This window comes from Lactuca sativa, chromosome 9, assembly GCF_002870075.4.
Source record: "Lactuca sativa cultivar Salinas chromosome 9, Lsat_Salinas_v11, whole genome shotgun sequence".
Lineage (NCBI taxonomy): Eukaryota > Viridiplantae > Streptophyta > Magnoliopsida > Asterales > Asteraceae > Lactuca > Lactuca sativa.
Window position 1 is genome coordinate 63,414,736 of NC_056631.2, and position 24,302 is coordinate 63,439,037.

At 30.6% G+C, this 24,302-nt stretch overlaps 2 protein-coding genes and 1 long non-coding RNA gene across 5 annotated transcripts; all 3 read right to left on the minus strand.

The window, feature by feature from the left end:
* Window positions 1-4,179: 4,179 nt before the first annotated feature.
* On the minus strand, window positions 4,180-7,543 carry LOC111875973 (uncharacterized). Its single transcript, XR_002844872.3, has 3 exons — window positions 7,257-7,543; window positions 7,078-7,157; window positions 4,180-4,465 (listed from the first exon to the last, which is right to left on the minus strand). It is a non-coding gene; the product is annotated as an uncharacterized LOC111875973 (long non-coding RNA).
* A 1,529-nt stretch (window positions 7,544-9,072) lies between these two features.
* On the minus strand, window positions 9,073-13,580 carry LOC111875886 (pyrophosphate--fructose 6-phosphate 1-phosphotransferase subunit alpha). The gene is made up of 17 exons (XM_023872437.3): window positions 13,343-13,580; window positions 12,314-12,486; window positions 12,080-12,192; window positions 11,918-11,992; window positions 11,718-11,831; window positions 11,571-11,638; window positions 11,362-11,499; window positions 11,200-11,280; window positions 11,020-11,113; window positions 10,853-10,926; window positions 10,645-10,755; window positions 10,442-10,543; window positions 10,168-10,272; window positions 9,970-10,086; window positions 9,772-9,881; window positions 9,511-9,676; window positions 9,073-9,393 (listed from the first exon to the last, which is right to left on the minus strand). The coding sequence occupies exons 1-17, from the start codon at window positions 13,430-13,432 to the stop codon at window positions 9,280-9,282; spliced, it is 1,845 nt and encodes a 614-aa protein (XP_023728205.1). The 5' UTR covers window positions 13,433-13,580; the 3' UTR covers window positions 9,073-9,279.
* Window positions 13,581-18,844: 5,264 nt separating this feature from the next.
* LOC111921804 (signal peptide peptidase) lies at window positions 18,845-22,043 on the minus strand. 3 transcript variants are annotated; one of them, XM_023917406.3, is made up of 13 exons: window positions 21,887-22,043; window positions 21,695-21,783; window positions 21,354-21,409; window positions 21,112-21,227; window positions 20,879-21,030; window positions 20,699-20,784; window positions 20,494-20,621; window positions 20,357-20,407; window positions 20,204-20,290; window positions 20,046-20,115; window positions 19,395-19,531; window positions 19,238-19,315; window positions 18,845-19,079 (listed from the first exon to the last, which is right to left on the minus strand). In XM_023917406.3, the coding sequence occupies exons 3-13, from the start codon at window positions 21,391-21,393 to the stop codon at window positions 18,999-19,001; spliced, it is 1,026 nt and encodes a 341-aa protein (XP_023773174.1). In that variant the 5' UTR covers window positions 21,394-21,409; window positions 21,695-21,783; window positions 21,887-22,043; the 3' UTR covers window positions 18,845-18,998. The 3 variants fall into 3 exon arrangements, with proteins under 3 accessions (XP_023773174.1, XP_023773228.1, XP_023728127.1); XM_023917460.3 differs by having other exon boundaries at window positions 21,695-21,778; window positions 21,887-22,037; XM_023872359.3 differs by lacking the exon at window positions 21,695-21,783 and having other exon boundaries at window positions 21,887-22,023.
* Window positions 22,044-24,302: the final 2,259 nt, after the last annotated feature.

A 24,302-nucleotide genomic window follows, 5' to 3' on the forward strand; every position in this document is an offset into this window, starting at 1 on the left:
CATAAAAATGTATGAATGGAATTGCATCATGAAAAATTCCGAAAAATATGCAAAATGCATGAGTTTAAACCTAAATGCAATGCACTTTTATGAACTAAAACTACAAAATGAATGCATGAAATGCACCTAACACGTTGTCATTGTTGGCCGTAATTCAAACCATTGATGAAGACGTCTCATGGAGGAGACATCAATCATTTGGTCATTTAAATAATATTTATTTTTAATCTTTACAAATACTAAAAATATCATCTACCATTTTCACAAATCTCACTCTTTTTACTCAATCTTTTACACAAGCACAATTTAATTATGAAAATTATTCATCATCGTTTTCCGATGAAGAAAATGTTTTATTTTCAATGCATTCTTTCAGGTGGCAGTCACAATTAGGTGAAACTTTGAATGCCCCCAAAAGAAATAGAAGATATCTAAATAGGGATCGTGAATCTACAAACGAACGTTTTGTACATGACTACTATGTTGATGATTGTTTGTACGATAATGATGCATTCAAACTTCGTTATCATTTGAGTAGAAATTTATTTATCCGTGTAGCTAACGATTTGAAAGATAATTACAAGATCTTTCAACTGATATGATATGCTAGAAAGAGACAAGTGTTTACTACGATACAAAAGTATAGGACGCCACTTTGTCATTTGGCATACGACATCACGAAGGATGTATAAGTTGAATATATAAAGATGTTTGAGAGATCAACACGAGAATATATGTATTTATTTTGTAAATATGTGGTAGAGCTTTATGGTAACATATATTTACTACATCCGAAAAGAAGTGATATCGAGCAATTATATGCGGCACATAGCAATAAACACGGTTTCTCACCAATGATTGGAAGCATTGATTATATGCATTAGGCGTGGGTAAATTGTCTCAATGCAAGCGGAGTCAATAAACATGCAATGATCATGCATATCCTACGACAATGCTAGAGGCAGTGGTGTCACAAGATCCATGATTTTGGCATGCATACTTTAATATGTCAGGATCAAACAACGACCTGAATGTTTAGGCAAAACACCTGAGTTACCTTTTATTATGAATGGAAATGAGTATAAGTATGGTTATTATCTTGGTGATGAGATATATACATAGTATTTTATATTTATTAAATCATATCTATATCCGTTAAATCATATCCATATCCACAAGATGAAAAAAGAAAATTTTTCAAAACAACACAAAAAACGGTAAAAAAGGATGTGTTTTGGATTCATAAAAGAGAAATGACATATACTTAAATACCGACTAGATCAAGGGACCTGAAAAAACTAAGGAAGGTAATGTATGATGTTGTATTTTTACATAATATGATAATAGAAAAAAAAAATGATTAGGCTATTTTTATATATAATCCGAACAACAGACTTAACTTGCATTCTCAAATAGTACTTGGTATCCTAACATACTTTACAAGCATTTTAGAGATACAAAATGCATAAACACACGACAAACTTTGTTATGATTTTACGGAACATATATACGAAAGACGACTACAATATATGGATGACAATGATGTGGACGGCAATGACTAGAAACTATTTTAATTATGTCATTTTTATTTTTAATTATTTTTATATTGTTAAAGTAAATATTATTTAATTAAATGTTGTATTAAAATAATTAAGAAATTAAAATGATACTGATGAAGTAAAGTGGTGATCGTTTCCTAAAGTTTTAATGAGGAAATGACAGTGACGACAATGATCTAAGTATACTTCTGGAATAGTCAAATAAATGGTAGTCACTCCTAACAACCAAAACTATCTATAATAGTTACTAAGTTTGTGTGCTTTTGTATTCTAACTTACAAAATAGTTAAGATTTGTCCTATATTAATATGATTTAATTTTAAATCACCCTTAAACCAAAAAAGAGATGGTTGTCAGTTTAATTGATTATTCTTAGGGCATCTCCAACCCACCCTCATACTCCATTTATTCCCCCATTTTTTCTTATATTATTCTCCAACCCTACCCCATTTCCACCTCCATTTTTGGATATATGAATAGTATTCCCCCATATATGGGGGAATACTATTCATATCTCCAAAAATAGAGGTGAAGTTTGGTTGTCAATTTTAGTCTCTCTTATTTTTATTTTATACATTTCTAGTTTATTTTATCTACTAATTATAATTTAAATACAATATTTAATATTTATAATATCATGTTGTATACTAATTTATATTAATTAATCATAAATATAGAGTTTAATTAGTAGAGGGGTGTATTTGACAATATATATAAATTATAAAAATGGAATATTCCAAAAATATACTTTTTGGGGTAAAAAATGGGGTAGAAAATGAAGTAGGGTTGGAGATGAAACACTGTTTACTCCATTTTTAACTCCATTTATAGGAGAAAAAATAAAGATAGGTTCGAGATGGTCAAACAATTGGTTTTTGTTAATAGGAATAAAGGAGTTAGTATTATCATAACCTCATGGTGATTTAATCATATATTGTCCATTTCTTTGAAATTTTATATTTTTGTTATTGCTAACTTGTCTCTAATAAATTATTAAGACTTTCAAAAAAAAAAAAAAAAAGTTGGTTGTCTCAAATATAGAAACATAAAAAGTGTTTTATTATTCGAAAATTTTATAATCTACAGCATTATTTATTTAAGAGGTTATTGAATGTGAGCTTATAAAGTGATCATGTGATATTCGAATTCGAACATTAAAATTAGATCTAATTGTATTAAAACATGATATACGAGATGATTATAATGTGAATTTGATATTTGACGCTGAAATTATCAGAAAATCAATTATTTGTATATTGTTTAAAAGCTTTGATTCTTTAACATATATATATATATATATATATATATATATATATATATATATATATATATATATATATAGGGTTAGATTCATGTGAGACGGCCTAATTTTGTGAGACCGTGAGACGCATTTTTTTTATTTTTTTTTAATTTTCTTTAGTTAATTCAAGTTCCGAAAATAATATTTAAATTTTTTTTTTTGGATTTTCCCATTCATTTTGAATTTTAAAATTATTTTTTAGAATATTTCACGTATTTTAAAAAAAATGAAATTTATTTTTATTTTTTTTAGTTAATTCAAGTTTCGAAAATAATATTTAAAAAAAGAAGTTTTAGATTTTTCCATTTATTCTGCATTTTAAAATTATTTTTTAGAATATGTCAGTGTAATATTCTATTAGAATATTTCATGTATTTTTAAAAAAAAACGGAATTTTTTTTTATTTTTTTTAGTTAATTCAAGTTCCGAAATTAATATTTAAAAAAAGAATTTTTGGATTTTTCCATTTATTTTGCATTTTAAAATTATTTTTTAAAATATGTACAGTGTAATATTCTATTAGAATATTTCACGTATTTTTAAAAAAAATGAAATTTATTTTTATTTTATTTTTATTTTTTTTAGTTAATTCAAGTTCCGAAAATAATATTTAAAAAAAGAATTTCTAGATTTTTCCATTTATTCTGCATTTTAAAATTAATTTTTAGAATATGTCAGTGTAATATTCTATTAGAATATTTCACGTATTTTTCAAAAAAAAACGGAATTTTTTTTATTTTTTTTTAGTTAATTCAAGTTTCGAAAATAATATTTAAAATTTTTTTTTTGGATTTTTTCATTTATTTTGCATTTTAAAATTATTTTTTAGAATATGTACAGTGTAATATTCTATTAGAATATTTCACGTATTTTAAAAAAAATGAAATTTATTTTTATTTTTTTTTATTTAATTCAAGTTCCGAAAATAATATTTAAAGAAAGAATTTTTAGATTTTTCCATTTATTCTGCATTTTAAAATTATTTTTTTAGAATATGTTTAGTAATATTCTATTAGAATATTTCACGTATTTTTCAAAAAAAACGGAATTTTTTTTTATTTTTTTTAGTTAATTCAAGTTCCGAAAATAATATTTAAAAAAAGAATTTTTGGATTTTTCCATTTATTTTGCATTTTAAAATTATTTAAAATTATTTTGCATTTATATATATATATATATATATATATATATATATATATATATATATATATATATATATATATATATATATATATATATATATATATATATATATATATATACTCCTAATAAAAGAATCCATAAACTGCCACATGGTATTCTTTTACATCTCCTTTATGCCACGTGTCATTACCACATATATTCTTAGAATGATTTTCCCGCCCATGCATTGTTGTGATTGTCAATTAATCAGCTCCTAAGATTAAGGAAATCAGTTTCAATATCCAATTAAACTGCATTTAAATTAAGTTTCATATATGTAAACATAAATTTCAAACTTTTGTAGAGATATGCAATCCCTAAAAATCAGCTAATCATAATCCTTCAACATACAAATATCGATTCCCTATTGTTCTCTTCTTCATTGGAGTCCTCGAACCTATCATTCATGAATTTTTCTGCAACTCTGCAAAATACCAAAGGTATATCACTTTATTCAATCAATTTGGTCAGTATACAACAAATAAGTTTTACTGCTTTATGTTTTTGTTATCTACAAAACGATATCCTACTTTATTGATTTCTTCTTCACCTTCTATTACTGTTACTGATTTATGCTTCTGTTACTATTATTCTTCTCCTTCTGTTACTTTTTTTTAAGCATTTGATATTCATATATCCTCTTTAGGGGTGCAAACGAGCCGAGTCGAGCCCGAGCCTGGCCAGGCTCGGCTCGGGCTCGTTTAAGTTCTAAGAGGCTCGAGCTCGAGCTCGACTCGATTCGATCTTCTTGTACTGAGCTCGGCTCGAGCTCGTAAATAATTATACAAGCTCGACTCGGGCTCGGGCTCGACTCGTTTTTTGTCTGACTTGCCTAAATAAGCTTAAGCTCGGCTCGAGCTCGTTAAGAAGCTCGTTGACTAATACCCTAAATTCCTAATCCACAAATATTTTAATATATAAAAAATAATAAATTATATTATATAAAGGCTCGTTTAGGCTCGCGAGCCTAATCGAGCTTAGTGACATAGGCTCGAGCTCGAGCTCGTTTAATAAACGAGCTTAATATTAAGCTTGAGCTCGGCTCAGGCTCGTTTAAAATCGGTTTCGAGTCGAGATTTTAGCGATCCAATCCCGAGTAGCTCACGAGTAGCTTGGCTCGTTTGCACCCCTATTCCTCTTACTTTTATGGATATTATTTCCGACGATTGTTTCATTCTTGTGTCTAGATACAGAAAAATTTATTGGTTATGTGATTACTTTTATTGTATATTTAAATGTAAATGCTACAAAGTAATGGTTTATATTAAATTTTATGTACAAATTGGGGAATAGAGGGTCAAGTTATATGTAATACATATTTCTTAAGTGTGTATGTCTTTATGCAAGTGGAATTTTTTCACACTAAAATTTGAGCGTAGGAACTATTTTCATACAACATTTTTATTATTTTAATCCAACCAATTCATTTAAAAAAAACATGTTGTTTATGAACATGAAATTTATATGTTGTAATGCTTTACAAGAGGAAAGTAATATAACGTTTATGTTAACAATTCACACATTTCTTGTGGATTATCTCATAAATCACTTCTTTATTTTGGATACAAAGGTCTAAATACAAGAATCTACAAGATGTGAAGGTGCGCATATGACAATTGGTTCATTATGTATTTATAGGTTGTAATTTGAGTCTGACAAAAAGAATCTGATGGACATTCCTTTTAAATATGTGTATTTCTCAATTGACTTCAAAGCCTATTTTATTGCAAATTATTAAATTTTAATATTTTATGAGATTTGAATATCTGCCAGGGAATGAAATAGGTGTTGGTTCCCCATTTTATGTTAAGCGTAGTCTTTATTAACCTTTGTGAATTTGTATCCCGCTAAAGTTGCTAGAATGAAGCAAATTGTTTTGGTGGGCTTCATTGGTGGAGCATATATTATTCACTCTTTAAACAGCTTGGGAAGCGGGGATATAATGATTCGTTTAACCTTTTTCTTTTTCTTACTCAAGAAAATGTTTATTGTTTTTCTTTTGTAGTTTTATGATTTTGAAATTGATCATGTTTAATTAACTTACGTTTTTAGGAATATGATATAGTTTTTTTTTATTTATGTGTGATTCGATCTTGGTTGTAGGTTTGGAAGAAAAAGGGTGAACAATATCTAGCAGACTTTGGGATTCCACACACAATCCTAGCATTCCATCATGCCTTCAGCATGTCCATGTTGCTATATTTTAGGGTTAAGACTAGAAATTTTGTTTTAATTCGCAAGTTAAGGCTAAAATAACATTGTACTTTCAAAACACATTGTTATTTTAGTCTTATCCATCATGCCCTCAATATGTACATGTTGCTTTTTTTTTCACATTTTCTTTGTTGGTGCGTATGCCATATTCTGGATTGAGAACTACCAAGGAGATTTTAAGAATGAGAGGTGATTAATAATATTCAGCCTCTAATCACCAATTATCAAACCAAATTCTATACATGTTGATGTATAGTCTGATATTAAGGATTCAAATTTACCGAATGCCATTTATAAAAGATCATCTCCTCATTTTTTTTGTTTTTTTTTAAATTGCTTATAGTTTTACTATAGACTAAATTTTGGCCCTTTGATATAGTTGTTTCTAATTGTACTTTAAACTAATAAGTTTGGGTTTGACAAAATGTCTGATTCAAAGGTCTTTAAGATATTATTGGAAATATTATAATAAAAAATAGAAAATTGTTTTCATTTGATTGGTATAGAATTTGGTATATTTATTGTAATTTTTTATTTTATTTTTATTAGTTAAAGTCCAATTACAATGGGCAGTTTTGAATTGAAAGACCGCCTTCATATGGAATTTGAGCACAACAAAAGCATGTATCTACAAAATTAATGTATATTGATTTTTTTTTGTCAAACAACTGTTAACCTTATATGGAAGGTAAATCAAGAAAATCAATGTCTTATTTATTTATATTAATCAGATGAATATTGTAAATAAAAACCACCTAATATTTAACATTTTTTGAACTTCAAAATTTCATGTTTTTATTCGGTGAAAATTTTGACAATTACCTGATAATGTCTTCACTGTCAAAGACTTGCAATTTTTTGCTTTTGACGTCTTCCGGCTACCATTTTCAATTTGACAATTCCTGCAAATTAAACACAGGTAAGTGTATTTATGTATATACTTATCTTTTGTTAAAATAATGAAGGAGGAATAATTCTTGGCGTTTCAGGTTGAATCTTACCATCGTCATATGACGTACGTCGATTGGTTCGGTGCATATCTTCTTTCAACGCATACTTCTAGATTTCATCACTCCGGTCAAACCGATATCACATTCAATTTCAAAAGTTGGTCCTTCTAATTTATAATCGATGGCAATCATGTGCAAAAAGGGTTTAATCGAATGCATTTGAAATGTCATCAGTAGATGTCCCTAAATCCGATATTAAAAACGTAGATGGAAGAATGACGGGCTTTGGTGCCGGAAAAGGAGACCACCGATAGTGTTAGGGGAAAACGGTATTTATGATTCACCGGGTGGGTTTATGGGGGATAAGTGGGTAGGTGGGGATTATTTGGATATATATATATATATATATATATATATATATATATATATATATATATATATATATATATATATATATATATATATATATATATATATATATATATATATATATATATATATATATATATATATATATATATATATATATATATATATATATAATTTGATAATTTAATAATATGGAAAATGAGTAAAGATCTTATTGTAAATTAATCTTTTTATATTCAGAACAAAATTTCAACTTAAATAACTCATGTATTTATGTAAAATCACTATGACATGTATATATAATCGTTAATGTAAGAATGTAAGAAGTATAAAAAGAAATGTGTAGAACTATAAAAATAAAGTTATGCAAATATAATATTAGTGATTGTATTTTTATACTCTAAATGTTATTAAAGTACAAAATTATTATTAATTTTTAATTATTTTTTTATTATTAGTAAAAAAAACTTTATTATTAATTTTTTAGTAATTTATTTTACTTTTACTTAATTTTGTAATTTGTCATATATCAGTGTTCATTACTTGTGGTTGTTTTATTTTATATTTAGTATATATTTTATTATATAATATCATCATTTTTTATTAATTTACACCTAAATAATGACCCATTTATCTTAAAAAGATGATTTCACATATTTATTTCAATCAATCATTATAAAGTTACATAACAATCACATAACTCTCTTAGTTAATAACATTTTGAAAATAATTTAATAATAATTATGATTTTTAACTATCAAGATTCGTTGTATTTTGTAACCATGGTTGACATGGGTTATAATTAATTATATCATTATGTAATCGTCAAACAACTATGATTTCATAATTTCAACCGATCATTATTCATTATGAATTTACCAATAAACATTTATATTTATTAATTATTAAAACTTTTAATTATCATTGTTCAATAATTAACTTATAATTTAATTAAAGTTATTTTTAAAATTTTCACCCGTGGTATCCACGGGTTATAACCTTATATATATATATATATATATATATATATATATATATATATATATATATATATATATATATATATATAAAAGAAGGTTTTTTTGTAAAAAATACAAGTTGTGCATTGAATTGTAAGTAAAACTTTTAAATAGGTTGTTTTATTTTACGTTTGATAATAATCCAGATTGATATGAAATTCTTTATCCAAAAAAACTACAGTAACTAACATGAGATTGGAGATAAAAGAAAGGAAAAACAAGCTTGCTAAAGCTATAGAGAAAGAAAAGGGAGTTGGAGATCCAAGATGACAACGGCCAAGTTCTACTGATGATGAGGGTATTTAGGAGTAAGCACCATTTTCATGGGATCGGAGTATTGTTTTTGCTACTTATGTTGCAAAAGCATAATATGATAAATACAAAAATTACAATAAACTATAGTTGGAAGATAATGTGTGACCAATTATTTGATCTCCCATTAATATCTTGTCACCCGAAATTATTAACCACACAAGAAATTGACCAAAAAAAATGTCAAACATTAATTGTAATTATAAAGATTCCACACAAAAACATAACGAAAACCAAGTAGTTGCAATCTAACTGTTTTGCCTTTAAAACTGAAAAGAAAACTCATACTCACTAAAATTTTGAGAAAATATAGAAAACCTGAAAGAAGAGTACACACAATGAGTTGAAAAGATCCTCAACTTGTACTACTTCCACTACTCCAACCGCTGTGAGGTCATGACAGATAGAATATCTGTCACTGATGACATGGCACTCAAAGCCGCCTTCAAAACATCCTGAGAACACCCTGGTTTCACTATCGTTCTCACCTATAGTACAAATTAACACAAACTTAATCTCATTAATAATCTATATATACATACATACATATGAAATGGATGTATTTTTTTGACTTAATATAGAAAGAATGATTTAAAATTCAGAACCTTGTCAAGATATTCGTTTAATTCCTTAATACGACCCATGTAATCAAGATCCTCCACACACAAGCTGACAGCTTTAGAATCAGCACCTGGCCCATCAAACTGAAGGGGCCCAGGGTTTCTGTACACATCATCCATCAAGAATCTTGTTGCATTTTGTCTAAGCAACCTGTGCCATTTATCACAACGCATTTCAAGTTTCTTTCTTTCTTTCTTTCCATAAAATTAAAATTAAAATTAAAATGATGACATCACATAACATACTCGTATACTCTGCCTCTCAAGTCCACAGTAGCAGGATGGACTACAGGTTTCCCAAGTGTTATGGCCCCTGACCCTGACCCACGCCCATAATGCTTCACTGTCATCATAGCCTTCAAAAAAGGTCAAAATAAGTCAACACATCATGATATATAAATCTGATATTGAAATAAAAAAGATAAAAAGGTGTATGAGACATACTGTTATTGGAGCAGCACCACAACGCCATTTGTTTGAAGGATTCTTGAGGTTAGTGACAGTTGCCATGTAACCGTTTAAACCAGATGCTAGAATATGGTAACAACTATGTCCGAGCACCTACAATAATAAATTTACTTTCAATTTAGGTAAATATTTTCAATTTATATTTTACAATTGGTTAAAAGTGAAGAAACTTACATAGGCATAGTCACAATCGAATTTTGATGGTAAAGAACCTCGAGCTTGATACCCAAAAAAGTGACAGATGGCGTTGAACTTCTTCCCCTTGTATGTACCTTCTTTCTGTTTGCATATCCAAAGATAATGAAACAATAAATAATAGGGTTAAATGGATGAAATAGCAACATACTTTTTATTTATTTGTTTATTAGAATAGAAAGAAATGGAAGTAGGATACTATAAATATAATAAACAATTAAATTGAAAGTATGTTGCTAATTTCATATCTTACCAGTCGCTTGTTGATTTCTGCTTCCACAAGTTCTGCAAGAAGCTTTTCTGTTTCAATCTGAGACAACTGAGCTGAGTCATCTGACTCAGGGTGGAGGAGAATCTGCAAAAATAAAGACGATAGATATGAGCATTGAAATAGAATTTTTTACAAGAAATGAATAATTAGTAATTACACGAAATCATTTTTTTTTTAAAATAAACCTGTTTCCTAATAAAGGGTGGCAAAAATTCAAACAAAGCAGAAGCCCAAGGTGAGAGTTGTGTTGATATTTTATCAGCAGAAACTCCTTGTCTCAAAAGACTATGAATTTCCTGAATGTGCAACATATTAAACTGTTAATATTAATATTCATAGCATTAATTAATTACCTGGAAAGAAAGAAATTACTGTTGTAAAAGATTTAGTTACCTGCAAAAGTGCATAAACTTCTGGAATGCTTTCGATAAGTCCTTCTGGGAGTAGGATGACTCCATGATTCTTGCCTGAATAACAAAATAAAATAAAAAATCAAACAAATATGATTACATCAATAACCATTATTACCATTCAACAACAATAGTCAAATAGTCAAATACCTTGTTCTGCCCTAGCTTGCACGGCATCACAAATCTGTTTTGTTATGTCAAAAATGGTAAGCTTTGAAGCAGCAACTTCTTCAGCAAGAATAACCTACAAGGAAAGATACACAAGGGTAATTTGGGGAACAAGATAAATTAGATATAAAGTGTGAATAATGGACAGAAATGTAAGTGTACCATGTTAGGATGTGACTGGAGAGTGCACTCCACAGCAACATGAGATGCCTTCCTACCCATGAGTCGGATAAAATAGTAGTACTGTAAAGAATGATAACAAATTAGTTTTTAAAAATAAAAATTATAAAGAATCAATGTATTCAAGAGTCAAGTGATTATTACCTTTTCAGCAGAAAGAGCATCTGTGCAGACATTACTGATGAGTTGAGAGTTAACCTTACAGATAGTATCAAAACCAACATTTGCTTCAACAAATTGGTTCTTAAGATCTCCATTCAAGGTAACAGGTACTCCAACCACCTGCCAAATTATAAACATTTTAGTGGTATATACAAGGAAAAAGAAATTTTGATGTGTGAGAAAGTATAAACCTTTGTAGAGCACTTTGCTTCAGCAAAAGTCTCAGCAAGTTGAGCAGCATCTGTGTTAGATGTTACACCTTTAAAGAAAAACAAACAAGTGTTGTTAGTAAATAATCTGACAAAAAGATTATTATTGATAATTGTGTTTCATTATACCTCCAACAATGACTAAACCATCTAAATTCAAGGCCTTGCATGCAGCCATGGCAGAATTTACTTGCTCTGTGGTTCTTATTTGGTCCTTTGTTCTTCCCAATAGATCATAACCACCTTCAAAGGATTAAAATAGCCATATATGAAATCACTTGAAGAAACTAGAAAGAAAGAACAACCAAATTATATTTCTCATTAAGTACCTTGATTTTTGTAGGTTGCAAGAATATCGTCTGTGATCTCAAGAGTTTTTTGAGCAAATAAACCTTCAGAACCACCTAATCACACAGCATAACAAAAAAATTATGAGTAAAACTAAAACCCAAACTCATGAGAGCAATCATAGGAAGTGATAAAATGTTTACCAAGAAATCCAAGCAAAGTGCTTTTAGGGTTGTGACTTTTGAGAGCTTCATGAAGTCCCCAAACAACATTATGTCCTCCAGGAGATTGTCTACCACAAAAAACCAGCCCAACCCTGGAACAATGATAATATAATTTATACCCATGTTATTATTTGTTCATGATTTTTTTCATATGATTATTGCAAATCTGACATGAAGGAAAGAAACTGAAGTCTGAATAAAGGGAACCCTTACTTTACTGCAGGGTGCTCATTAATGATCTGAGCATTAGATCCTTTAGCTGTTGCTCTGAGGAAATGAGCCAATGGTTGACCATAAGTGTGAGGAAAAGAACGAGCAATGGCATGAGCACCTGAAGGATCAGCTGCAGCAGTTGCATCACCAAATTCTACTCGCACAGTTGTTCCCTGTGCACAAAGACATGTATGAATTAAATATGACCAAAAAATAAGGTGTCAAAAAAGTCAAACATGATTTACTCTCTTTCAAGCACATAATATGATAATAGGTATAAGTTCAAAAAAAAGTCAAACATGCATCACTCTATCACCACTAAATGCAGTTTCTTCAGTATGTCACATAACATTGAATCGCTCTCTTTTAAGCACATGATAGTTATTAAGTTAGGATAAGTTCAAAAAAAAAGTCAAACATGCATCACTATCACCACTTAAAATGCAGTTTTTTCAATGTGTGAAATAACATCAAATCACTCTCTTTTAAGCACATAAAGGTTACAAGTTTGAAACTTTATACAACATTACAACCTGTCTTTTGGATCCCTAGGTCATATTATACGTATCTTATGCCACACCAAAAAACTGTTTGGTTTAACATTAGAAGCATGATTGATGTAAAGAAAACTAAAACCCAAACTAAATCTCTGAAATCGCTAGATTTATAACAGCAGAAAAGAAACCATAGCATTTAGATGCTATTCGAACAATTAAAGCAGTCAAACTAAATCCGAAAACAGACCCAAAACAATCAAAAAGGTGACGCGAATAAAGGGCGAGAAAAGGCGAAACGAAAACGAATAGATCACAAAACACGTGATCTACATATGTCAGATCTATTTCGCTTTCTATCTCATCGAATCACAGAATATTCAAAACCTTTAAACATAAACCCTTGATTCGATTCACGATTTAACTTATATGAAGCACATCAAAATCAATACAATGCCAACAGATGCATGTAGATATGTGTACAAATCTGAAGAACACAGTTAGTAACTTGCGACCTAGATTGTAAAAGAGAAACCTGAAGACAAGGGGGAAGCTCAGGTTTGTACAGAGATCGATTCTTTTGCAGATCAGAAAGCTCTCTTGGAACTCCATAATCCGAATCCATTGCTACACAGAAATTCTAAGTTTTACCTAGCGATTCGTGCGTGAATCTCTCTCTCTCTCTCTTTCTCTCACCAAGAACAAACAGCACTCACTCTGCTTTCTTCACCTAAAAACACACACTGGGGCGGATGATGTGGTGAGTTCTACAACTTCTATAGAATGGGGGCGCTACTATAGGCGACTTCACCAACCAACCAATAACTTTTGGAATTTTGCACTCTCATCCCTCCAAATATGTTTTCTAGACTTTGGTCCCTTTTTTCTCAAAAACATTTCAAACATGTAATCCTTGAATATAAAAGGACGTAAGTACCCCTCGAGTTTAACTGTTGATAGGGAATATATTTAGCAACGATCGTTTTTATATACAGATTTTGTCTTTACATAAACGTTTTTATTATATTTGGGTATAATTTAACAGCTTCCATAGGAACACTTTCCTTTTTCGTTCTTGAGATATATATGGTTTTAAAGAAAATATATGGCATAAATATAGGATTGATTCTGTTAATGGATATTTATAAAATAAACCTTAAATTTGTCTATTTTTTTTCATATTATCTTAAGACCTGATGGAGGGATCTTGGTGAGACTCGATTACCTCAACGAACATCGGGCCCAGGACTAGGCATGCCATGTCAAGCTCGGCTCGGCAACTCGATAGGAAAATGTCGATTAGAGAGAGTAAAGTGGTTGGATGTTTTAACTTTTTAACGTTACCTTGGTCAAAATGTCCATTTTTTTCAAAAAAAAATCAAAGAATACCCTTATATAAATACCATATATTCATCCCACTTCACCTTTTTATTTTTTCACTCAAACAACATAATTTTTGTGAAAAAAATAGTTTCTCCTTCCAACCCAGAAGCTCCAAAAAATACCAAAAGAAACACCCAAAACACAAACTCAATCTCACTTTCTTCACCAAATTCCATTCAAAGCTAAACGTTCGGTTTATTTATTCACCTCCAAATTTACACTTTGGTGGTGTTTACTGCTCATTTCAATCCCAAAACCAACTCAATACCAAAACCAATCTCAATTTCAAAACCAACTTCAATTTCAAAAACCAACCTCAAATAAACTTATCATCCCAACTTCAATCTCAAATGGAAAATGATTTCAATCCATTTGACGATCTTCACGACTCCAATGAATTTCCAAACCCAATTCCAAACTCATGGAGAACCCGAACTCGTCCCCGAAATGGAATTGGAACCGGAAGAGATTCGACCACGGCCCAAGAAAAATGGAAAGGCAACTCCAAGCCAATGGACACCGCCCGAAGAAAATGTGTTGACTCGTTTGTGGGTGGATATTTCTGAAGATCCGTTGGTTGGAAACAACCAAGATTGTCCAACTTTTTTCCGGAAAATACACGGCGTTTTCTCACGGGGATGAATCTTGGATGCTATCAGAAAAAAGACCAAATTTACTCGAAGTGGAGAAATGTTAACAAAGTGGTGACGGAGTTTAATGGGGTGTATGAAGTTTATAAACCTAGATATACAACTCATGATGTATGAAGTTTGGACCTTGAATACCATAAAGGTCTAAAGGCAAGGTAAGATGTTGGAAATTCTTTGTAGAGGGTCTTCCTTTACACCATGAAGCAAACTTGTTCTTCTAAAAGCACCAAAAGACACCAAAGTTGCAAAATAAGCCCAAGAGCACCAAGACATGCTAGAGTTTTCTCTGGAAATGATGAATGATAAGAATAGAGAAAACCCTAAAAAATCATTCCTAAATAGGGCTCAAGGCCCAAGACCTAGGGTTTTGGGTTGTGACGGCTTTGTGATGCGACCAACATAAGGTCATGTCGCTACTTAATGACATAGCTCGCGCCACGAACATCAAGTAGTCACACATGTGAGCCACCAAAAACGTTAAATATAACTTAGCTTAAAGAAGATCGATACATAAACCACATACTAGAAACCAGGTGTTATAAGATCCACAAGGTTACATCCATTAACGGCTCAAGCCTTAACAAACAAAGATCAACCATAACAATCTAGTTAGCAGATTGTAATGACTTTATCTTCAAGGACTTTTTTCTTATGTGACAATTATTTATTTATCATGTCAATATAAACATGTTATTAAGATAGATTATTCAGACTTATAAGTTTGGTTAATGGTATAGGGTTATTTATTCCAAGGTTTGTCACCATCTAATGAATACAATTAAGTTGGTACTAACCCTTATTTTTCATTATCATCTTAGGGCTCTTATATGCATTTATACGACATCATCCACTAGACCTTCCTTAGTTGAGTAGGAAAGTATATACTCTTTTGAGCCATTATGTTATCCACCAGTTCTTCCTTGTCTTAAGGCATCTCCTTGTGTTTGTGCTTTAAGTTGTCCTTGGAATCTACTTATCGGAAGGTAATTGTTGAAACATATTTACAACATTTTATGTTTCACTAATGGTCATTCTCCTAACATTAACATAGAGGTCATGAAGCATAATACTTACTTTTTTTTACCTGAATCGTTGTGATCTTTGTATAAACCATCTTAAAGTTTAAGAAGGCCACCGTAAAATTTCTAGTCCTAATATCCTCTTTTTTTTTTTACTTATGGTTCAATAATTCCATAGTTCTTAGGCTATTGATGCTTTGCAATATATGTCGTATAAAGCGTCCACTGTCCGTTAAATATGCAGTTATGACACATTAAATTTGAACACTTTTAAGCACCTATCATACCTACTTTATGATCATAGCCTTATCTTCAACAAGTTAGGGAGCGGTTTCGGTCAAGAATGTCGCAAGGTTTAAGGTGGTGAGATAGAAAATAGTTGTTGATGCCTTTTCAATTTCAAACCAAAATTATTAATCTAGAAAATAAGTGTTAATTAACCTTTATTAAAACATTTTAATACCGAGAACTAACAATCCTAAAAAGACAAGGAAAATAATTTGGGATCATAACTGCAAGAAACTGAACATGGACATATTTGAGTATTAGGTATCAGCAACAACAAGCCGGACAATACATGCTTTGGAAAGAAGTAAGGTTTTATCCTCAGCAATAACAATAGCCCTATACCAAGTATTTTCCTCTGGTATATTGCTTCTCCCTGTTGATTCGAGTTGTTAAGTTCATATTTGCATAGGTGATTAATGAACCTCCTTATAAAGCTTTAAAGGCATAAAGTCCGGGTGGTAAAGCCAATGAGACAAGAAGGCATTGATTGAAGTGTTTGCATCAAGAGTCCCAGAGGGACGGGTAAGTTGGCAGCTTATTATTGCATCCTATTCGCTTGTCGGGGAGTAGTGATCCCCGACAAGTAAGTTGATGTGTCAGTCCCAATGACTAATAAGATTGATTGCTAATATGCAATGAATCTAACTTTCAATTAATAGTAGTGGAATTTAATCTAAAACCGAAATTATTAATTTAGAAGATAAGTGTTAATTAACATGTACTAAAAGATTTTAATACTGAGAATTAACAATCCTTAAAAGAATATTGTTGTTCCAAATAAATTTGGGGTGGTAACTGCAAAAAACAGATTATGGATATATTTGAGTGTCGGTTATAGGCTAACTTGATGTGTCAATCTCGGTGGCTAAAAGCTTGACCAGTCAGTTCACAGTAAGTCAAGTCAACACAATGCTAGTTAACAAAATTGTTTAGCCTAGGCATTGACACATCCATTTGTCTAGTTTAATTTACACATCCATTTGTCTAGTTTAATTTACAATCAACTAAATAATCAGTCTGGTGGAGTCTGCTTGAGGCGGTCCGACCAATGGTCATTTCGAGCACTAAGTCAACTTAAACATCTACTCAGTTCACTAGGTCCAAGTTAGCTCGACCAGTCAACACTTGTTTAGTAGCAATGTCCGACAATTTGCTAAATGAAAGGCTCCTTATGCTCCATTGCGTACAAGCACAATTCACAAAATCAAGCAACTATGGTACCACCCATGTTTTGAAAACCAGACCGGACCAACCGGGAATCGGTCCCGGATCCAATTCTTAAATGCCAAAAAACCGGTATTCATGTGAACCGGTAAAAACCGGTCGATTGAACCAGTAAAACCGGTCAAAACCGGAAATTTTAAAAAATATTTATTTTTTTCATTTTTTGTATTTTTTTATATAATTAAATATAATCATGACACCATCCGGTTTGAGACTAGTCCGATCGGTTGGACCACCGAACCATCGAAATAGTAAGACGACCGGTTCGGTCTCTGGTCCAGTTTTCAAAACCTTGGGTAGCACACACGTGGGTGCTTTTGTGATACCTCACTTGGACTCTTACCATTCAATTAAATGGTAAGAGATCATATGCTTTATAAATCCAATAAACTTTTACCTTTTCATTGATCGGTGTGGTGTGGGACAACTTATTTTTTTTCCACTTTGAAGTTCCGTTTTATTCAAACAACTTATAACGACATTCAATATTTCTTTCAAATTAACTCCAATTCGGACGTGAAGTATATCGTTACCAAGTTCTCTTGAGGGAAAACACAATCGAATTAGACATTACATAAATGTATAAAAAATATATAGATTTACAGGTGTCTATAGTAAGTGAAAAAATCAATATTTTTCTAATTAAGAAAAATAATGCCTTTTCAACACTTGTATATTTAATAAATGCATTTTAAATATGAAATACTATGTCAAAAATAATGGAACTTAAGGATAGGCTAGGATGAAAATAGGATGAGTTGGTCAAAGAATGAACCGGATATCCACTTTGGTGATTTGGCATATACCGGGAAGTAACATCCTGCCTTGTAACCCACTTTGTAGTCATCCTTAACGACGACACTTCCCTTTCGAATATCATCCAATTCCTTTTGTTTTAAAGTTATTTTGATTTTCAATATCGAACTTCAAGAGTATATATTCATAACCATGACAAATGGACAATACTCAAAGACCTTAATCGTGCTTGATGGAAGAAATCTAGGAGGAAAAAATAAAGAATGACAAATAGGAAAAAGATTGGTGTCCTGAATACATTAAGCCAGGTTATTTGGCTTAACCTATCAAGTCATTTTGTTCAAATTTTATAAAAAAGAAAAACACTCGTGTATAGTTGTCCACATTAATCTTTTAACTCATTTAGTGAAAAAAAATCCTTATATTTACATTTCCAACACTACGATACATATAAATCACTATTGCCTTTCTAAGTAAGCAAGCTAAACACATAATTGTAAAATCTCATACGATTAAATTTTTTGCTTGTTACCAAACCACATAAAAACATAATATAATATTTCGATTGGCACAATTATTTAGATATATAGACTTTCCACATGTTTTCAGTGAAAAAACCATGTATCATGTCCTTTTTTTATCAATCCAAGTGAATAAACATGTATCACGCCCTATTTATTTAATCAATTAAAACAGTCTATATGGAGATTAGAGATATGATCCAGAAATAAAAGATTAATTGCAAAATCTATTGCATAAGTTAACCATAAAGATTGGAGCTAAAATCCCAGAAAAAAAAAAGTATAAAAGAAATAGAAAAAAAGAGCATAGCTCCTTCTACTGTGAGCAACTGTATATTGTAAAGCATCTATCAGTCTACTTTCTTGTTTGTTTTCTCATCTACATCACCTTCACCACCAGCAGCTGTTTTAGACTCATCGAATTCCAATAACTGCCACAACCCAAAACTATCATATTAGAAATATATATTTTTTTTAAAAACAACAAAAAATAATTTAGTCGGAGTCTTGAATTTTTTTTTTTTTGAAAATATTATTGTTATTGAAGAGTAGAGAAATCAAAGTAATTTATAATATTATTAAGGCTTACCGGTTTGACCTCTCCATTCCATATGCAATGAGCACCCAAGAACCCGATAACTGATGGCACAATGTATAACAAAGCAGGCTGAAACCAAAACCAAAAACAATATTAGATTAAATTAAATTTAAACAAAAAAAATGTCCATCATCCATTCATCACCAACCTGTGCAGCTTGAAACCAGTTCATGACAACAATTGTAAGAACCACACCAACTGCATATCCCAAGAAAGCACTTTTGAAGTATTGACTCTTTTGCCCTCTTGACACGTCAAATCTCAGTGCCAATGCTACGAAAATGCCTGATCACCAACACACACATATATGTTCATTTTATGAGTTTTTTTATTTTATTAAATTCCACATAATATTTTAATGTAATAATTGCAATATATGTAGTAATAAATGGATATCAAATTCATTAACAAACTTACCTTTTAATTTCAAATTTCCTAAATTAAAGCTTATTAGTTTCTTTCCTTTATTTAAATTATTTGTTTAAATTTAAAAGATAAAAAACATTTCCATTATAATAATTCATTATTTTTTTTTTTTCTTATAAATTCAAAGTTCTCAAATATTTTGACTTTTATATTTAACTTTTTGTTTAAATTAACCATGTAATACATGGGTCTCACGACTAGTTGCAAATAACCACATCAAGAGAAATTTAACATGATTAATAATTTAAATTGAACATGATATTTAACAAGATCAAATAAAAAATTAAATTGATTTGGAAAGAGAATAGGCTGATTTAGGGGCAAGAAGATAATTGAACTGGAATAGGTTTATTTAAAAAATAGAATAAATTACCTGGAATGACAATATCACCTAAACCAAGCATAGAAAATGGGCGTACAGCATCTCTTGTTGGGAATAGAAGCTGAAAACAGATTAAAAGTTTCAATTAAAACCTCAGAAAATGGTAAGAAAGACCCAATTTCAACCAAAACTAGCATAATAATTAATACCTTTATAGGTGCATCAAATGATTTGGCAACACTGACCATCACAGGGGTAAAAAAGACCCAGAATATATCATAAAAGAAAAGTCCAGCCTGCAGATTGAGATCATAGTATTAATCCCATGCTTTACAGAACAGGGTAACTACAATGCAACTCACCAATAGAATAGCACCAGTCTTGAATGAGCCGAGTGAAAGCATTTCAATTCCCTACAAATTTTTGCAAGTTTTCATGTCATTTTGTTCATCATGGCATACATGATGATACAAAATAATAAAATGATTAAAACTCAAACCTGAATGCAGAAAGCAAGTCCCAAGATATTGTTAGCCAGCCAATGCTTCTGTGCTACATACCACACACAAAAAAAGGTCCCGGGAATTCCAGCAACCACTTGAGACCTGGTAAACTCAACATCCAAAGCTGTACAAAAAAAAAGATTTTAAAAAAATACATCTTTACACAAATCACATCACCATAATGAAATATAGATAACCAACAGTGAAAATAGGGGAAACGCCATGTTATAACATCTTCATTCCACTTAGTTGGTAAAAACCGCCTGATTGCAGGTAAAAGTGTTGCCCTACAATTGAAATTTGAAAGAAGTCAATAAAGGAGAACGATTAGTCGATTACTGATTAACAAAATTAGCAAATACTTAAGAAAAGAGAGCATACGAAAGCGCGATGATGCCAAGAACAAAGAAGTAACAAGTGAGAACAGCATTGACCAAGTCTTTTGACAGGAACTTAAAGAGCAAGAACAGAGACAACAGCATTGCACTACCAACTAAAGGGAAGCGCATGGCATGTTCATTAGACATTGTCTCCTGTAAAAAAATGTAATTTTTAAGCATGAAAAAGATGTAAAAATCTTGGAATGATTCAAAACATGGAAGCTGTGTACTTACAGAAGGAGGTGTTGGCTTGACAGAGCGATAACAACCCACAAAAACTGTGAGGCATGCTGTCAAGATGACATTTATATTTGGGTCTACCTTCATAACCAGTGGTGCAAGTGTTAGACCTGCAAATCCAAAATGATGTAGTGGATATGAAATAATCCATGGCAACTAGGATAGAACTATAAAAGAACGATAATTTTCAGATGAAGTTAATTTAGATGTATATAGATTTGAAAGAGATACAGAACCTGCTAGAGCAATATTGGCAGCTCGCTCACCATTCTTCATTGTCAAAACTAAGTACCTACATTAATAAATCCAATATTGGTACACGATAATGTTGAAGAACAGAAAAAAAAAAAAAGACAAGTTGATAATGGTTCTTAATCTATCTAGCAACCAGAGAATTATAATTCAAATGGCGACTGAAATGAATATATTCAGATCCGAAAGGAATACCAACCAATGCAGTACAAAAAAAAAGACCAATTTTTAAGCCTAAAAAATAACAGTTCATGTAGAAAAGAAACTCAATTCAAAGACACTACGTGTAACTGTGTGCAAAATTGAAAAGACAAAGAACACGAACCGTAATTAACTGTAACACCAGAAATGACAAGTAGATAGACTAGATGGAGTAGATCGATTGATCGATCGACGACCCTTTCAAAGTCTATTCTGAAACGGCAGAATTTAGGGCAAGAACATCAGAAGTTTTGGTGATGAAAAGAATTAAGGCAATGAATAAATCTCCTAAATCGTAAAGTGATAAGGTCAGTACCTCCGACGGCAGAAGAAATTGAGAATCGACAATCGCCGGGGATGGGCCGGCGATGGTTGTTGCGGAGGTTTTAGCAGATTTCGTCTTTCTCCTGTACGTCTCCGTTATGTCTTCGTCTGGTAAATGCTTTCGACCACGTATTAACTCATTTATTTACTTTTGAGATTTTAATTATTTATTTTGTCATTTAATATGCATTAAATTCGATAGAGGTAGTTACCAATTCTCATTTTCTATATGAAACTTTGGGTAATTGATAATTAAAATCAGGAAATATATTTTTTTTTTGAGTAAATTATAAATTTGGTCCTATCGTTTACCAAAAAGTGGAGTTTGAGACCTTTTTCTTCGTCACATAGTCATTATAAAAATAAAACTTCAATGCTAATTTAGTCTTTGGACTCAAGAGGCATCAAAAACACTTGTGTTGTTTGTTTTTTGTCTGCAGATTTTTTAGGTATCTTCTGTCTGTACTGTACAAACCACGCGCAGATATGAAGTTTCGCAGACTGTTTGTTTTTTTAAAGACTGTAGACCTAAAAAGGTTTGCACGTCCTCTTCTTGGCGTAGATGTGAACCAAAGTCTTCAAACTTTAGATATCTTCTAACCTAAAAACACATACTTTTGTTTTTATTTTTGTTTTTTATTGCTTTATTTTTCTTTTTGTTTTCTTTAATTTAGATTTATTTAAACTTTATTTATGATAAATAAGTTGGAAAAAAGTTCAAATACGTAAAGAAAAAAAAAGTTCGATAACACAATCATGATGTTTGTGACAAATTTATAAATAAATATTTAATTACAATAATAATTTGTGGAGTTGTTTATATATATATGAAAAAAATCATAATATTGTCTTATATTTTTGTGCCAAATTTTATAAAACATTAATTAATGCAACATCGTTCATTTATTGGAAAAGATATTTATGGTCAGTTTTTAATTGACTTAATTGAAAAGATAAATTAAAAGGTTTGAAATTTTTCATTTAAAATCAAAGTTTAATTTCAGCCATGTTATGTGTTAAATTCTTTTATCCCTAATTACAATGTTTAGTTACAACTTTACGACCAATGTTTGTTGGTTTTATCAAATATATCAGATAATGCTTACCATTTTATTTTCATTTTTTATACAATAATGCATAAAAGTTAATCTACATTTGTTAATTATTTATAATAAAGTTATAAATTTATCAAAAAAAATCTTTTAATTTTTTTTTTTAAATCAGTTTAAGATTTTAATTTATTCGAACACCCTGTAAATGTTAAAAAAAAAAAAAAAAAAAAAAAAAAAAAAAAAAAAACCAAACAGACTACTTCTTTCAGACTACAAACGTTTGGTCCACCTCTTCTACTGCAAAAGTTTGTAGATATGGTCCGTAGTCTGCAGACATTTTGCCTCAGAAAAAACAAACAGTAAATCTCACATGTGTCATGCCATTTTCACCTTTTCATTTTTTATTTGTTTTTTACCTTTTTTCTTAACTCCTTACTCTCTATTAAAGAACCGATCTCTCTCTCTCTCTCTCTCTCTCTCTCTCTCTCTCTTTCTCTATCTCTCTCTCTCTCTATCTCTATCTCTATCTCTCCCTCTCTCTGCGCCAGCTTCATCGTCATCGTATAACCCCAGAAGCAATCGACAATGTGTAACAATTGGTAAAAATAAGTCAGAGTTCGGTGATCAAACCACCGCGAAACCCTTATGTATTAAGACCTATTGTATGTAATTTTGTGTCTATAAAGTGTATTAATGATATAATACTCATAATTACATTCAGAATGTTTCAATTTATTCAACAAGTTGTCTGTCACTTAAGATCAAAGCAAATTTCATAAAAATTAGCGTTATTTGATGCGCTAAAAATAAAAATTTTGCATCGAGTATACTTATGATCAATTTATGATCGAATTTGATAGATTATACTCTCAGCACTTCATGGATATAAAGAACGTCGAAAACCGGTACGCAAAAGATACGTCCATTTTAAGATACCAAACCAGTATAACACTACTTTTTCTTAATAATGAAAATTGATTTGATATGGTGGGGTACTTGCACATCTCATATGTAAATTTCGAGAACGTTTTTGAACTCATACATAACTCTAATATTTGATTTCATATTCACAATACTTGTAAGTTTTAACCCGAAGATTTATCGAATTCGCAAAAACTGTCGAATCGGGACGTTTTTGACGTGAAAATTTAATCGTCTTTTCCCGTAGTTCTAAAAATCGGAATTAAGTTTCGTTTACATTTTTAGAATCCTCACATTCAAGAGTATCATTCGCCACCTTTAGAAAAGTTATTGGATTTCGAGATTATTTGGCACGAGAGTCGAGAAAGTTAGTGAGTGACACCATTCTTGATGTCACAAGTGTGACATCACCTTCAAGTATACTAGTACATGTAT

What these genes read in the sequence shown, in the direction of transcription:
- LOC111875886 (XM_023872437.3), bottom strand. Translation starts at nt 13,432, where the DNA reads ATGGATTCGGATTATGGAGTTCCAAGAGAGCTTTCTGATCTGCAAAAG. An exon ending in CACTTTGCTTGGATTTCTTG is followed by an intron (nt 11,993 to 12,079) that starts GTAAACATTTTA and finishes CTGTGTGATTAG; the next exon opens with GTGGTTCTGAAGGTTTATTT. An exon ending in TTGAGAGGCAGAGTATACGA is followed by an intron (nt 9,677 to 9,771) that starts GTATGTTATGTG and finishes TAAATGGCACAG; the next exon opens with GTTGCTTAGACAAAATGCAA.
- LOC111921804 (XM_023917406.3), bottom strand. Translation starts at nt 21,393, where the DNA reads ATGAAGAATGGTGAGCGAGCTGCCAATATTGCTCTAGCAG. An exon ending in CATTTGATGCACCTATAAAG is followed by an intron (nt 20,116 to 20,203) that starts GTATTAATTATT and finishes ATCTGTTTTCAG; the next exon opens with CTTCTATTCCCAACAAGAGA. An exon ending in GGAATGGAGAGGTCAAACCG is followed by an intron (nt 19,080 to 19,237) that starts GTAAGCCTTAAT and finishes GGGTTGTGGCAG; the next exon opens with TTATTGGAATTCGATGAGTC.